The sequence below is a fragment of the Python bivittatus genome, unplaced genomic scaffold (assembly GCF_059951505.1).
Source record: "Python bivittatus isolate LINGU-HERP-01145 unplaced genomic scaffold, Pbiv_v1 ctg000610_np1212, whole genome shotgun sequence".
Lineage (NCBI taxonomy): Eukaryota > Metazoa > Chordata > Lepidosauria > Squamata > Pythonidae > Python > Python bivittatus.
In genome coordinates, this window is record NW_028277088.1 from 48,778,596 (window position 1) to 48,791,818 (window position 13,223).

The 13,223-nt window shown below is 39.7% G+C and overlaps 1 protein-coding gene across 2 annotated transcripts in view; it reads left to right on the forward strand.

Annotated features, from left to right (window-relative positions):
* BMPER (BMP binding endothelial regulator) overlaps nt 1-13,223 on the forward strand; it is a 170,946-nt gene that overhangs the window by 109,722 nt on the left and 48,001 nt on the right. For both annotated transcript variants that reach the window (XM_007426348.3, XM_088149970.1), the window contains one exon: nt 1,047-1,383. In XM_007426348.3, coding sequence (XP_007426410.2) covers nt 1,047-1,383 — 337 coding nt within the window. The remainder of the gene's footprint in view (nt 1-1,046; nt 1,384-13,223) is intronic.

Genomic DNA, 13,223 nt, shown 5'->3' on the forward strand with positions numbered 1-13,223 from the left:
CATTAACTAAAACTAAACTAACTACATTTTATTAACTTTTGCCTTAAAGGTAGTGTTAAATTATTTTAAATAAATCAAAACCATCATTTTCACATCATTTCCCAAATCCTTTTGAAACACCTATAGGAGATAGTCCCCATTATTAACTCTTCATAATGAATCATTCCAATATTAAAAATAGTCTTTAAATGGGCAGCCAGCACCACAGGCAAATCCTAAATTAGAATATGTCATTCCAGTGTACATTTGTTTTAATCTGTTGAGAATGCTTTTAAGTAATAGCCCTTTTTTAATGTTTTAGTTTCAGAAATTCCAAGGTGATATCTTGTTATTTCTAGCTGGAAATAGGACAATCCATTCTACTATATCAGTTTGTTACAGCATGTAGTAGATTCAGTTTTAGGTGAAGACCTGCTTGCAACTCATTAGGTCAAGCAGATGAACACCATGGGAGGAGATGTGATGGAATGTGAGGGTGACCTTGGAAGACAGGGCAGGGGGGGAGAGATGCCACCTAGGGAATGATCAAATAAAAGAGAAAGGAGTCCACAACAGAGTAATGGCCAGAAAAAGAAACTTAGGAAGGACCCGCCCTAACTACTCAGGCAGTAAATAGGAAGGGGGGGAGATTTGTACTTTCAGACTTGCAAGATTCCCTTAATGTAGCCTTACAATGAAGTGGAATTAACTCATCTAGCTGTGTTTCCTATCTGGTTTATCTGGGAGGGCTGACAGGAGGGTAGTGTTTGATAACTTCCTGCCAGAAACAGCTTTCTTTGGGCAGCTGCTTTCCACTTTGTCATTTCATCTCAGATACTATATATCATGGGCCATAGCTCAGAAATGGAGTATCTGATAAATGGAGTATAATGCTAAATAGGCATTTCCAAAGGAGTCCAAGTATTAGGATCTCTGCTGAGAGGTCGGGAAAACTCCTACCAACTAACAGTAGACCAGATGGAGTAGTAATCAGGCTCAATATATAGGAGAACATCATGCAATGTGATATGCTATTAAACCCTTCCTTTCTTTGCCTTTTTCATTAGGACTGGAAATCTCTTGGGATGGAGACAGTTTTGTTGAAGTCATGGCTGCCCCTCATCTTAAGGGTCGGCTTTGTGGTCTGTGTGGCAACTACAATGGGCACAAGAGAGATGATCTGATTGGTGGTGATGGTCATTTTAAGTTTGACGTGGACGACTTTGCTGAGTCTTGGCGTGTGGAATCAAATGAATTTTGTACTCGTCCTCCAAGGAAACAGTTTCCTGAATTGTGCCAAGGAACTGTGAGAGTAAAACTCCGTGCTCATCGGGAATGCCAAAAGCTTAAAGCATGGGATTTTCAGATTTGCCACTCAACTGTGGACTACACTATGTTTTATCGGTAAGTGTTGCCCTTTGATGAACAAAATGGGAATAAAAGCTAACTATTGCAATAGACTTCTCAGAGTCTGGGAAAAAGCATGGTGGTTTGCCAAATATTATAGACCAGAACATCTGCACATTGCTCCTGAATCAACAAAGCAAGTAGCAACCTCTCCACTCCTTCAAGAGGCAGGCAGCAAGAAGATCAAAGAAACCCCACCCTAATGAACTTACTGATAAGTAAGGTGTTAAAGTCCACACATCCAGTTTCCATGATTCTATAACCTAATCCAGTTTTCCCTTTAATAAATCTGCTTAATAAGACCCTGTGCAAATTGAGCCTTGGTTGTGAGTGGCTGCTAGGGCTTGTCATTAATCTTGGAAACTGGATGTGTATACTTTAGCACCCATATATCAGTATGGTTGTTAGGCTGGGGATTCTTTGATTTTCTTGCTAATTGCTTCCTGAAGTAGTGGGGAGATTGCTATTTGCTTTGCTGATGTAGGAAGAATGTGCAGATGAACTAGCCCTGTAATATTTTGAAAACTGCCATTCTCTTACCCAGGCTTTGAGAAGTCTATTACAAACTGTTGAGCAGGAATAGGCTTAAAAATCCTCTGGAAATTGAGAAGAGAAATTGGCAGATTTATCTGTTGAAAACATTGGTGTCTCACTGTTCAGTCAACAAAGCTCCCAGATCACTTTACTGTATAGACAATTGTTAAAACAGTACCTGCCTGTAATGTACAATCTCAAAAATAAAACATAAAAGGAAAAAGGGATTGGGGGAGGAGGAGGGGGGAATGGGGAGGAGGTGGAGGAGGAAGGAGGAGGAGGAGGAGAAACAACAGAGCAGCACAGGTACTGTCTATGGCTAAAGTTAAGTAGTAGCTGGTCAGCTGGAATGGATCTCTGAGCAACAGTCAATTTGCCAAAAGCTGGCTCATATTAGATATTGTTTATGATAGCATATAATATGTAAGACAATCACTCGAAGGATGTCTAGTATTGCTAAGGAATTAATCAACATTCTACTAAAATGAAAGAAACACAACTCACAACTGAATAATGTATTGTAAAAGAAAGTTTAGTGATATGCTGAAACTCATAAGGCTCCCCCACACATATATTATGTGGTTTGTGAAGCCAGTTAAGCTAACTATTGTATCCTACCTGAGATCCCTTTAAAACACTGACAGTTTTTTTAAAAAGTGATTTCTGCATTCACAGTGAGAAAAAGCATCCTGCTGATAGTAAGAAAGATGTCCTTATCTGTGTTGAATATTTACAGTCTGAAATATTTTCAAATCAGTTCTTAATTTGTAGTAGGTTCTCTGGAACCTGCCTTAGATTGTTACTCAGTGGAGGTGAAGAGACAAGTTGCTATTCTTATCAGTGCTTTAAAATAGTTTAACTTTGTGTTATGTGTGTCCATACAGACTCCCTCCCTTCGTTAAGCATATGCGATGAAAACTCAAAAAAAAAAAAATCTGTGCTGGAGATTATTGTTCTAGAATGACAGTATGTCATTCCCAGAATTAGGCTGTCAAGGAGTTCTGGAATTTTTTTGTTCCAAAATCTCTGAAGACAATCAAGTTAGGGAAGGCTGAAATATAAAGATATAAGAAAATACAGACATATGTTGTAAGCCCAGATAATGATGCCATTCTGAACAGAAAGAAGACAGCTTTTTCTGTTCCTTGATTGGAATCAGAGGAATGCCACAATCTTACAAGACATATGAAATGTTGTTTTCCTTTGATTTTGGCTGACCCAAAAGAAAGACATTTATTACTTTTGGATTGCACAATGGTGAGTAGAAGTATCCCCCTTTTTTTTTATAACAGTCATCTTTGTCATGATTGCACTGCTGTTCCTGGGATGATTCTTGCAGTGTCTACTTTGACACCTAGATGAGCATTACTAAACAGTGGCAAACCAAGGGCACTTCTCCCAATCGTCACAACTATTTGTCATATTTAATGTTTGCTCCATTTTATTTTTTTTATAATAATTTTTATTAGAGTTTTCAAATACATGGATAAAAGACTAATACAAACTAAAGAAATTATCTCCCTCTCTCCTGGCCTTTCGGAGGGATCTGAAGACCTGGCTCTGCCATCTGGCCTGGGGTGAGGAGGGGGATCACCAACTGTGGGGCTGACTAGCCCCTTAGTGGCCTGGCATTGCTGCCTTGAACCATCGGCCTCCTAGATTTTTTCCCTTTTATTTTTGTGAATGTGTATTGTTATAGGTTTTAATTGTATATTTATTTATTGTTTAAATGTGTTGTGAGCCGCCCAGAGTCCCCCATTGGGGGGAGATGGGTGGGGGACAAATTTAAGAAAGAAAGAAAGAAAGAAAGAAAGAAAGAAAGAAAGAAAGAAAGAAAGAAAGAAAGAAAGAAAGAAAGAAAGAAAGAAAGAAAGAAAGAAAGAAAGAAATTATAAAGAGTAAAAAAAGAAAAAAGAGAAGTGCAAAGAGATAGAGACAAGAAAGAAAGAAAAAAGAAGATATAAAAAATGACTCCCCCCTCCCTCCAGACACGTATAAACAGCTTTAGTAATTTAAAAGCTTCTCTGATATTTCATAAAAGAATTTTCTTCTTCCCATATCTCATCTCTTATCAATAATCAAACTGTAAAAATCTTTCAATCCTAATCAGCAGAAGTCCATTGAGGGCTACCAGAAATAATAACAAAGGTGTTTTAATCTTAATCAAAGAAATCCATTTTATAGTCCAGTTTATCACTTTCTCTAAAACGTAAAGCAAAAGATATCTCTCGCCACTTATACACAATTCCTAAAAACTTCGTCCTTCAGTCCTGATCAAAAAGAAATCCCATTTATATCTACCAGAAAACACAACTTGTATTTTAACCATAGTCAGATAGATTCACTTTATAAACCTTCTTTTTAAAATGAATCTATTTGACTATGGTTAAAATACAAGTTGTGGTTTCTGGTAGATATAAATGGGATTTCTTTTTGATCAGGACTGAAGGATGACGTTTTTAGGAATTGTGTATAAATTTAATCTTTAATCCTGACAAATAATGTCCCACACGTTGATTCCTTATCATTTTCTCCAATGAAATCTGTTGTTCTGCTATGTGGTCTATTAAAGTGTCAGATGGTCTTTTCTGCATACATTACTCCCAAACCGCCTTAAACTTTTCTATAGTCATATAGTATTGCTCCATTGTATTAATGGGTCTCTTCCCCTTTAAATGTAATCAGTTGTTCTCTCTGTTCCTTCAGTCAAGTCCCCCTTATTGTCTGTTTATTTTCCAGACAAGAAAACTTTCCCATGGGAGGATTTCTTACAATTAATTTCCAAATATTCATTTTTTTGGTAGTTTTTAAACACCCCACAGGAAATATTCTTTCAACTCCATCTAGCCCCTTAACTTTTCAAAACCTTTTGCTGTTCAAAAAGTAAATATTTTCTTTTTAATCTTTAGACTTACACGTAGTTTTCTTTCATCCAAGGTAGAAGAAGATTCTCCCAGTGTAATAAAACTTGCCCTTCAGGAGGTTCTTAACTTCTGAGTAATCCATAAAAAGCAAATTCCTAAAGTTTTATAGGAATATAAAAAGTTTTATAGGAGGAAGAAGGCGGACCCAGTGTCCCTTTGAAAGGCGCTGAACTGAGGCTTGGTCAGGATGTTTTTCCCTCGGCTCCCAGAACTCTCAAACCTGCTGGAGATTGCTATTTTTCAATCTCTTCACAGGGAGATTCTGTGTGCGGCCTGTCGGCAATCTTTGTCCTCTCCTTTATCCGGAGAGGGATTCCCTTCACCGGCTCCTCTTTTTGCCACGGTGGTCAGCTCTGTGAAAGCAGAGCCATTTTCAGTCCACCGTTGCTGTCCCAGAAGCCAGTGTTTACTCCATTTTAGAATGGTGGAACCTGGTAAAATATGATTGCCATGTGAAATATAAGAATGTGAAAATATGCACGGTATCACATTTCTAGAAATTTACAGGAACTGTTTCCTAACTTATAGTGGATTTCTCCAGAGGAAGAATTATATAAGACTCCATCTGTATATATGATTACCAACACAGGCACTAGATTCATGTGTTGTGAACCCAATGTTTTATCATGATCATATTGGAGGGGCACCAACTGTCGTTCCTTTCTGTGCATTTGGATTTTTATGCATGGAGGTGTACCATTTGACTATATAAATGCAGCTCCCAAGCTTTTGGCTGCATAATGAAGGAATCTTAACAGGTGGACTATAGTGCTTCAGACAAAAAATAGCTAAGTAATGAAATACATGCATACATTAAAAAAAAAATCCCCTCTCACCCCTATGGGTGGTATGTGTCTACTCAATCTTGGGTCCTCTACCAGAGGCCTGGGAATTTGAGGGAATCTTAGCTGTTCCTAGCACTGTGCTCTTCTGGACAGAGAGCTCTGATGTTGTTCCTGGTATCTGTTGGAGCCATTCTCCCAGCTTAGGAGTCACAGCCCTAAGTGCTCCTACCACCACTGGGACCACTTTGGCCTTTACTTTCCACATCCTCTCTAGTTCCTCCTTCGGGCCCTGGTACTTCTCCAACTTCTCATACACCTTCTTCCTGATGTTGCTGTCACTTAGCACCACTAGTTCTAACACCATCACTGTCTTCTGGTCCTTATCTACTACCATGATGTTTGGTTGATTGCCCAGTACCTTCCAGCTGGATCTGGAAGTCCCAGAGGATCTTAGCTGTTATTCTCCATGACCTTCTGTGGAATCTCCCATCTGGACTTGGGAGGTTCTAGCCCATACACTGAGCAGATGTTTCTGAACACAGTGCCAGCTACTTGGTTGTGCCATTCAGTGTATGCTGTTCCTGCCTGCATCTTACACCCAGCCACTATGTGTTGGACTGTCTCTGAAGTCTCTCTGCACAGTCTGCATCTTGGGTCCTGTTTAGTGTGGTAGAGCCCTGCTTCTATGGATCTGATGCTTAGTGCCTGTTCTTGTACTGTCTTTTAGTCCAGCCCTTTCCAGCCACTGATAGGATTTCCCAGTGTCAGCTACCTCAGCTATTTGTCGATGGTACATCCCATGCATGGTCTTGTCTTGCCATGGTATTCCTCTGCTTGAACTTCCTCCTATGTCTGCCTCAGGCATTCTCTCAGCACCTCATCTTTGGGTGCCATCTTACTGATGTACTCCTGGATGCTCTGGGTTTTGTCCAGGACAGTGGCTTTGATGCTCACCAGACCCCGCCTGCCTTCTTTCCAGCTGGTGTAAAGTCTCTGGCTGTACATTGTAAGGAGCTTCCAGAACTTATATTGGCAGCCTCCATGTCCTCCTTTGGCCAGCTCACTATACCAGCAGGGTATCTGATGACTGGTAGGGCATATGTGTTGATGGCGTGGATCTCGTTCTTCCTATTGAGCTGGTCCTTCAGGACCTGTCTTATCCTTTGGTGGTACTTGGATGTTGCTGTCTTCCTTGTCTCCTCATCATGGTTCCCATGTGACTGTGGGATACCAAGGTACTTGTAGCTGGTCTGCTATGTGGCCCATTGGTAGTTCCACCCCATCAGTCTTAACTACCTTCCCTCTCTTTATTACCGTCTGGCCACACTTCTCCAGTCCAAATGACATCCCAGTGTCCTCACTGTAGATCCATGTCAGGTGGATCAGCAAGTTGATGTCTCATTCACTCTTAGCATATAGCTTGATGTTACCCATATAGAGCCAGTGGCTGATGGTAGTTCCACTCTTAAATTTGTATATGTATCCAGTCCTTGTTATCTTCTGGCTGAGGGGGTTCAAGGTTATGCAGAAGAGCAGTGGGGACAGTGCATCACCTTGGTATATGCCGCATTTGATGGCCACTTGTGTGAGCTGTCTTGAGTTGACTTCCAGTGTTGTCTTCCATGGTCCCATTAAGTTCTTGAGGAAGGTCCTGAGTGTCCTGTTGACTTCGTATAGTGGCAGGCATTCACAGATCCATGTGTGTGGCATTGAGTCATAAGCTTTCCTGTAGTCAATCCAGGCTGTGCTCAGATTGGTCTGACTAGATCTTGAGTCTTAGATGACTGCCCTATCTATGAGCAACTGGTATTTTGAGCCTCTGGTGTTGTTCCCAATGTCCTTCTGAGCTGTGCTTATGTACTGGCCCATATGGCCCTGTAGCTTGGTGGCTATTATGCCTGATAGGACTTTCCATGTTGTGGGGAGGCAGGTTATTGGCCAGTAGTTGGCCGGTGCTGTTCCCTTGTGGGGTTCTTTTATGATCTCTTTCATGGATGTCTGCTACTGTGATGGTGACTGGTTCCTGTTCTGGGAGATTGCTGTGATCTGCTCTCAGGTCCTGCAGCCACTTTGCACTGATGTTATGTGTCTTCTCTTTCTCCCATATGTTCTTCCAGTACTGTTCAATTTCTGCTATTGATGGCTCTGCTGTTACTGTGTTGTTGCACTGCAGTAGGGAGTATACCTTGGATGGTTCTTTGGAGAATAGGGCATTTATCTTCTTGGCCTCTTCTTCTCTAGTGTATCTCCTTAGCCTGTGAGCCTTTGTTTAGCAGTCTCTAGGGCTTCAGATGGAGTCAGGTCTTTGTATTTTTTCAGTAGCCGAATCTTATCCTTAATCTCCACACCCTTCTGTAGTTCCACCAGCTTCTCTCTGAGTTGCCTTGATCTTAACCTCCAACCTCATTTTCCCCGGGGGGGGGGTATGTACTGCTGTTCTGCTTGATCCAAGATTATAGCACCTGTAGCGTATACTAGTTCATTGGTTTGAGTTATGGTGGTAATAGGGATTGTCATGAGGGCTCTATTGGCATCTTTTAGCATACTATCCGATGGTACTTCTCCACTGAGCCTTGGTAATTGGTCTTGAGGGTTGACTGTAGAGGTAGTCCTCACTTAATGACTGTTCATTTAATGATGGTTTGGAGTTATGATGGCCTTGGAAAAAGTGCTTTACAACCTGTACTCGCATTTACGACCATTGCAAACTATTGCACCACTCCCGTGGTCACATGACTGTGATTTGTGACCTTTTTTACAATGCTTGTTAAGCAAATTATCATAGTCATTAAGCGAATCACATGGTCATTAAGCAAATTCCGGTAAAAGATGTTATTTGGGAAAGCTGGATTTGTTAACCACCATTGTGATTCACTTAATAGCCGTCGTAAAAAAGGTAGTAAAATCAGGTCTGGTCATGTGACAATTCACTTAATGACGAAATCACTTAGCAACCTAAATTCTGGTCCCTATTGTGATTGGATAGCAAGGATTACCTATAGCTAGTTTATCCATGATTTTAATGGAAAGTGTGGCAGTGATGTTCAGCTTCAGGTGTTGGCTGTACATCCAGTTGTTCTTCTGGGTCTTCTTGAGTCCAGGCTATACTGTGTAGTTGGTCTATCTCAAGTTGTGAGAGCAGCTTCCTCTTCACTATGTTGAATCATTGGGTAACTAGCTGTTTCTCGGTTAGTGTGGATGTAGGTCTTCTGTCCATCTATAGTTCCCTCATACATTTCATATATCCCTTCTCATTAGATCTACTGTTGTAGTAGTAGCATTCCATCAATTCCAGGGGCTTGTCTGTGCATGGTTTGTTCCAGTAGCCCACTTATTGTCAGATTGTTGTGATTCCCCAACATCTGGTGTGGATGTTGTTAATCTGGGCAACATCCAAGCTGGCATGATTCTCTTAGTTCATGTCACTCTCATATCCAAGGTAGGCAGGTGAAAGGGAGTCTTTGCCCAAGGACCCCTATTGGTAAGGTAGGTGCCAGCTTGGATTCAAACCCTGGTCTCCCGCATCAAAGGGTGGGACTCTAACCACTACCCTATCCAGCCGCTCACACACATGCACACACATATATATAGTACTATAGTATATGTGTATTAGTACTACAATATATATTAAATATTGGACCTGTATCTTTAATCCCAATAAGTACTGTCCTAAAAGAAAGTGTCACATAGAAGCAATTTCTTTATTTACATCATTTTTATACCGCCAATTTCCCAAGGGCATAGCCACCCTGCAATTTGCCCCATTGTGAATATAGACCATCAATTATTTCTGGAGGGCAGATATGGATGTTGTCATCCTCTGCTTGCCCCAGCCTGCTGTGACTATGACCTGTGCCCTGGTTTTTTGCTTCATATTTCAAGAATGTTTTCTGGCTTCTGGTGGCTCAAGAGTTGCTGTCTGGTTTGCCTGCTGTGCTCTACTTTCTTCTAGGCAACCACCTAGATTTTGCCTCCTGCATGAAAGGGCAGGAATACCCTCCCATGTGGGTCAGTTGTCACTGCCCTGCAACACCATTAGGGTTCTTGTGGGGGTTTTTTTTGAAAATCATTCTTGTGGGTTTTCTTTTTTTCCAGATTTAGTTTGCTACTCTCTGTTGCAGCTACTGAAGAAGTAATATTCTGGTAGGATAGTGGTTATAGTATTTGCCCCTCCTCTTCCTTCCTCCCTCCCTCCCTCCCTCCCTCCCTTCCATAAATGCAGTGCTAAGTCCTTTGATATCCTGGAGGTATTTAGAAATTATCCATAACAGTATAGAACATAGAGCCCTAAAAACTTTCATAAGAAAGCCCATCATCCAGTAATGACTTCCTTCTTCCCCATCCATTAAAAGCTTTGAGAAAGAGTTTTGTTTTTGGAGCTCTCTGAAAGATAGTTAGGGAGGACACCATTTGGATCTCAGGAGGCAAGGTGTTTCAAAGTACGGGGGGGGGGGATATCCAGAGAAACATCAGATTCTAGGCATCCTTTGGTTTCATTTGGACAGAACACCCAGAACACCCCCAGCATCCTTGACATGCTGGCCATTGTGAAGTGGACAGGTCAGTTCTACCTCAAGCAGGCAAATACTCAGGCCCTAAACCATAAAGAGCTTAATTTTAATTTCTGTTGTAGTTGAAATCAACACAGAGAGTAAGTAAGGAGTCCGAGTGAGATCAGTTGCCTGCATTTTACCCATGGCTCAATTTTACTTCCGCCATTTTTCACAGAAAGTGCTGAAAAACTGAAAATGCAGAGCAGGTACTGAAAAAGCGGACTATTTTATCATGTGTGGCATTCACACTTATATTCTGTATCTGGGGATAACTCTGATTTCCTCTATTTACAGTTTCTTATGATTAATTTAATGCAGTAATCCTCTGGACACCAGGAAGAAAGATGACTTCCACCTTGGCAAACACAGGAACAGACCCTGACAGCACAATGATACGGAAAGATTACCGTATCTAGATTAATCATTTCATGATACAAAATAACATTATATGTGACCTGGAAAATATGTTTTTTTTTTAAAAAAAATAGTTTTTGTCTTCTTAAAAATAAGTTCTTAGATTTCAAAGGATACAATTCTAAATGCATTTCTGAGACCCAAGAACACAAGAAAAGTGCTATGATTTGATCAGACCAAAGGGTTATCTATTCCAGCATCCTTTTTCCAGAAATCACCCACAGCATTTCTTGTTCCGCAATGAGCATTCAGCAACTGCATCCTTTGAATCTGGAGATTTTCATTAGCTATTATAGCTTACAGTCATTGGTATACATATTCTAAACTCTAAACTCCTTTTAAAGCCACCTAAGCTAGTAGTCACCAAGGTATCTTGATGTGTTAAAGTGAACGATGTGTGATGTTGAAAATTAATTTACTTTGTCCATCCTGAATCTATTCCAGATCAATTCCATTTGAGTGACCTTGAATTCTAGGGTTATATTGGAAGAAAAATTCTCCCTGAGCTTCATCTGTCACCCTCTCTTCATCTTCTCCTTTTGTATTTTTTCTTGTAATGAAGATCATTACAACCAATTGATCATTTTTATTTTCCTTTTTGCATTAGTTCCGATGCTGTTTTTAACATGGGATGACACAACTTTATGGAGGCCTGTTGATACGTCCCTTAGCAAATATAATACTGTGTCTTTGGCACTGGAGAAGTGGGTCTTCTCTAACTGGCTGGGGCTAAAAGGGATTTTTTGTTAATCTGTCATTCAGAAGAAAAAGTGAATTTTTTGAGAACATTTGGAGTTGTAGTGAATAGGTCATGTAATCTGTAGTTCCTTGATCTTGTGCAGAATGGCAGGAAAAAGTACCCTTGAATTGGAATTCAGAATGGCCACAATTGTACTGTTTCCTTCTGTCACAGAAATATAGCAGGACAAGTAAGAGTTACTTAAGTTAAAAAAAATCAAATTAAAATAATTATGTCCATCCCTCCTTGTAGTGCAAATTCTGATAAGCCCAGCTGATGTAGGCTTATTAATTGTCCACATAACACCTTGCATCGAGTGAAAAGGATGTCGAATGAGGCTCCCTTTCAGGGTTGTCAGGCCTAGTGAATAGCTTCGAACTTCTTAAGTCCTAAGTCCCAAACAGATTTTATTTACAGATTATGTAAATAAATTTACAGATTTTGGTTAAGGAAATCATTATTAGAATTGGATTTTGATTCTCCTACAAGAGTAGAATTTTTTTTAATTGGTTCCCAAACAATCAACCACAGAAGATGTTAGGTAGCTGTATTGTATGTTACATTAAAGTAACGTAATTATCATTTTCTCATTTTGTAGATACCTGAAAGGAAAGTTGTTCTACGAGTCCATATATTATATTTAAAAGGGCACATTCCACAGATATTAGCAACTCTGTGAGATCTGTGAAATGATAGATACCTTAGTCATTTTTGTCTAGGTTATCAACACTCATTTAATTTTCAAAAGAGTGTTATTTAAGGGATCTAACTGGAAAAGAATTCTGACAAATGTAATTGTGCAAGAATATAACTGTTCCAGTGAATATTTTTCAAATACCAAAAAAGGTAATCAGCCAAGCATTTTGATTATCTTATGATATTGGTCTAACGATGAAGTTTCAGTGATGGTAACTTAATTTCAGTGTTAAGATTCTTTTACTGAGTTATGATTTATTCCCAGTGTAGGAATGCAAACATACAGTAAAACTACTACTTTAATTAACTTTTTTGTATGGAAAGTTACAATTTAAGAGACAAGTTAACTGGTGGACCATTGAAAAATGTCCAAGGGATAACAGCATCATGTAAAAATGCTTCAGTTCCTTTTCAAGCTCTTATAAGTGATCGTGTGAAATCACCTATTAATTTGTAATTTACTTTTAACCACCACTGTGGTTAAAGATTTCTTTATTACTAGATTGTTACTAAACTTAAAGGCATGATCTGGTCACTTATTTCATCCTATTTACCTCCTGGGGGAGCTGATTTAAACAAATGCTACTTCCTTTGCAGATACATGAACCTACTAGCAGAGAACTATGCCACACAGAAAGTGAGTTGAACATATGCTCATCGTTATGCAAAACAACATTGATAACCTTTGGCCAGAGATCCAAATAAAGAATTCAGTGTTTCAATAGCATGTTTCTCCAATAACATCTTATGATATACCAGAAAAATCCTGAAGATTGGGAGATGTTCTAGTATGAGCACACGGAGTTGTAGGTGGAAGGGCAAAATATTCATTTTTTCCTTTCCTTCCATTTCGTCTCTCCATTGGAACACATTGAAAATTCCAAAGAGTTTATGACTGTAAACTCTGAAAAAAAACCTCTACCCAAATGAAGAGAGACATTACTAGTGTTTTAAACAAAGCTGTACCTGATTCTAAGATATTATGACATATTTAGAAACATGATTGACATGTTAATCCCTACTGATGCCAGCACCAGTTGTGCTTGAGTATGCCTGTAGCCATAAGCTTGTTTGTTACATGTTTGTTGCACATATAGATCAGAGTAGCCAAATAGGGTGTTCTCTTTTGCCCTCTACACACATATTCACTCCACATAGATGATAGTGACAATGATGATTATAGTATTCCACA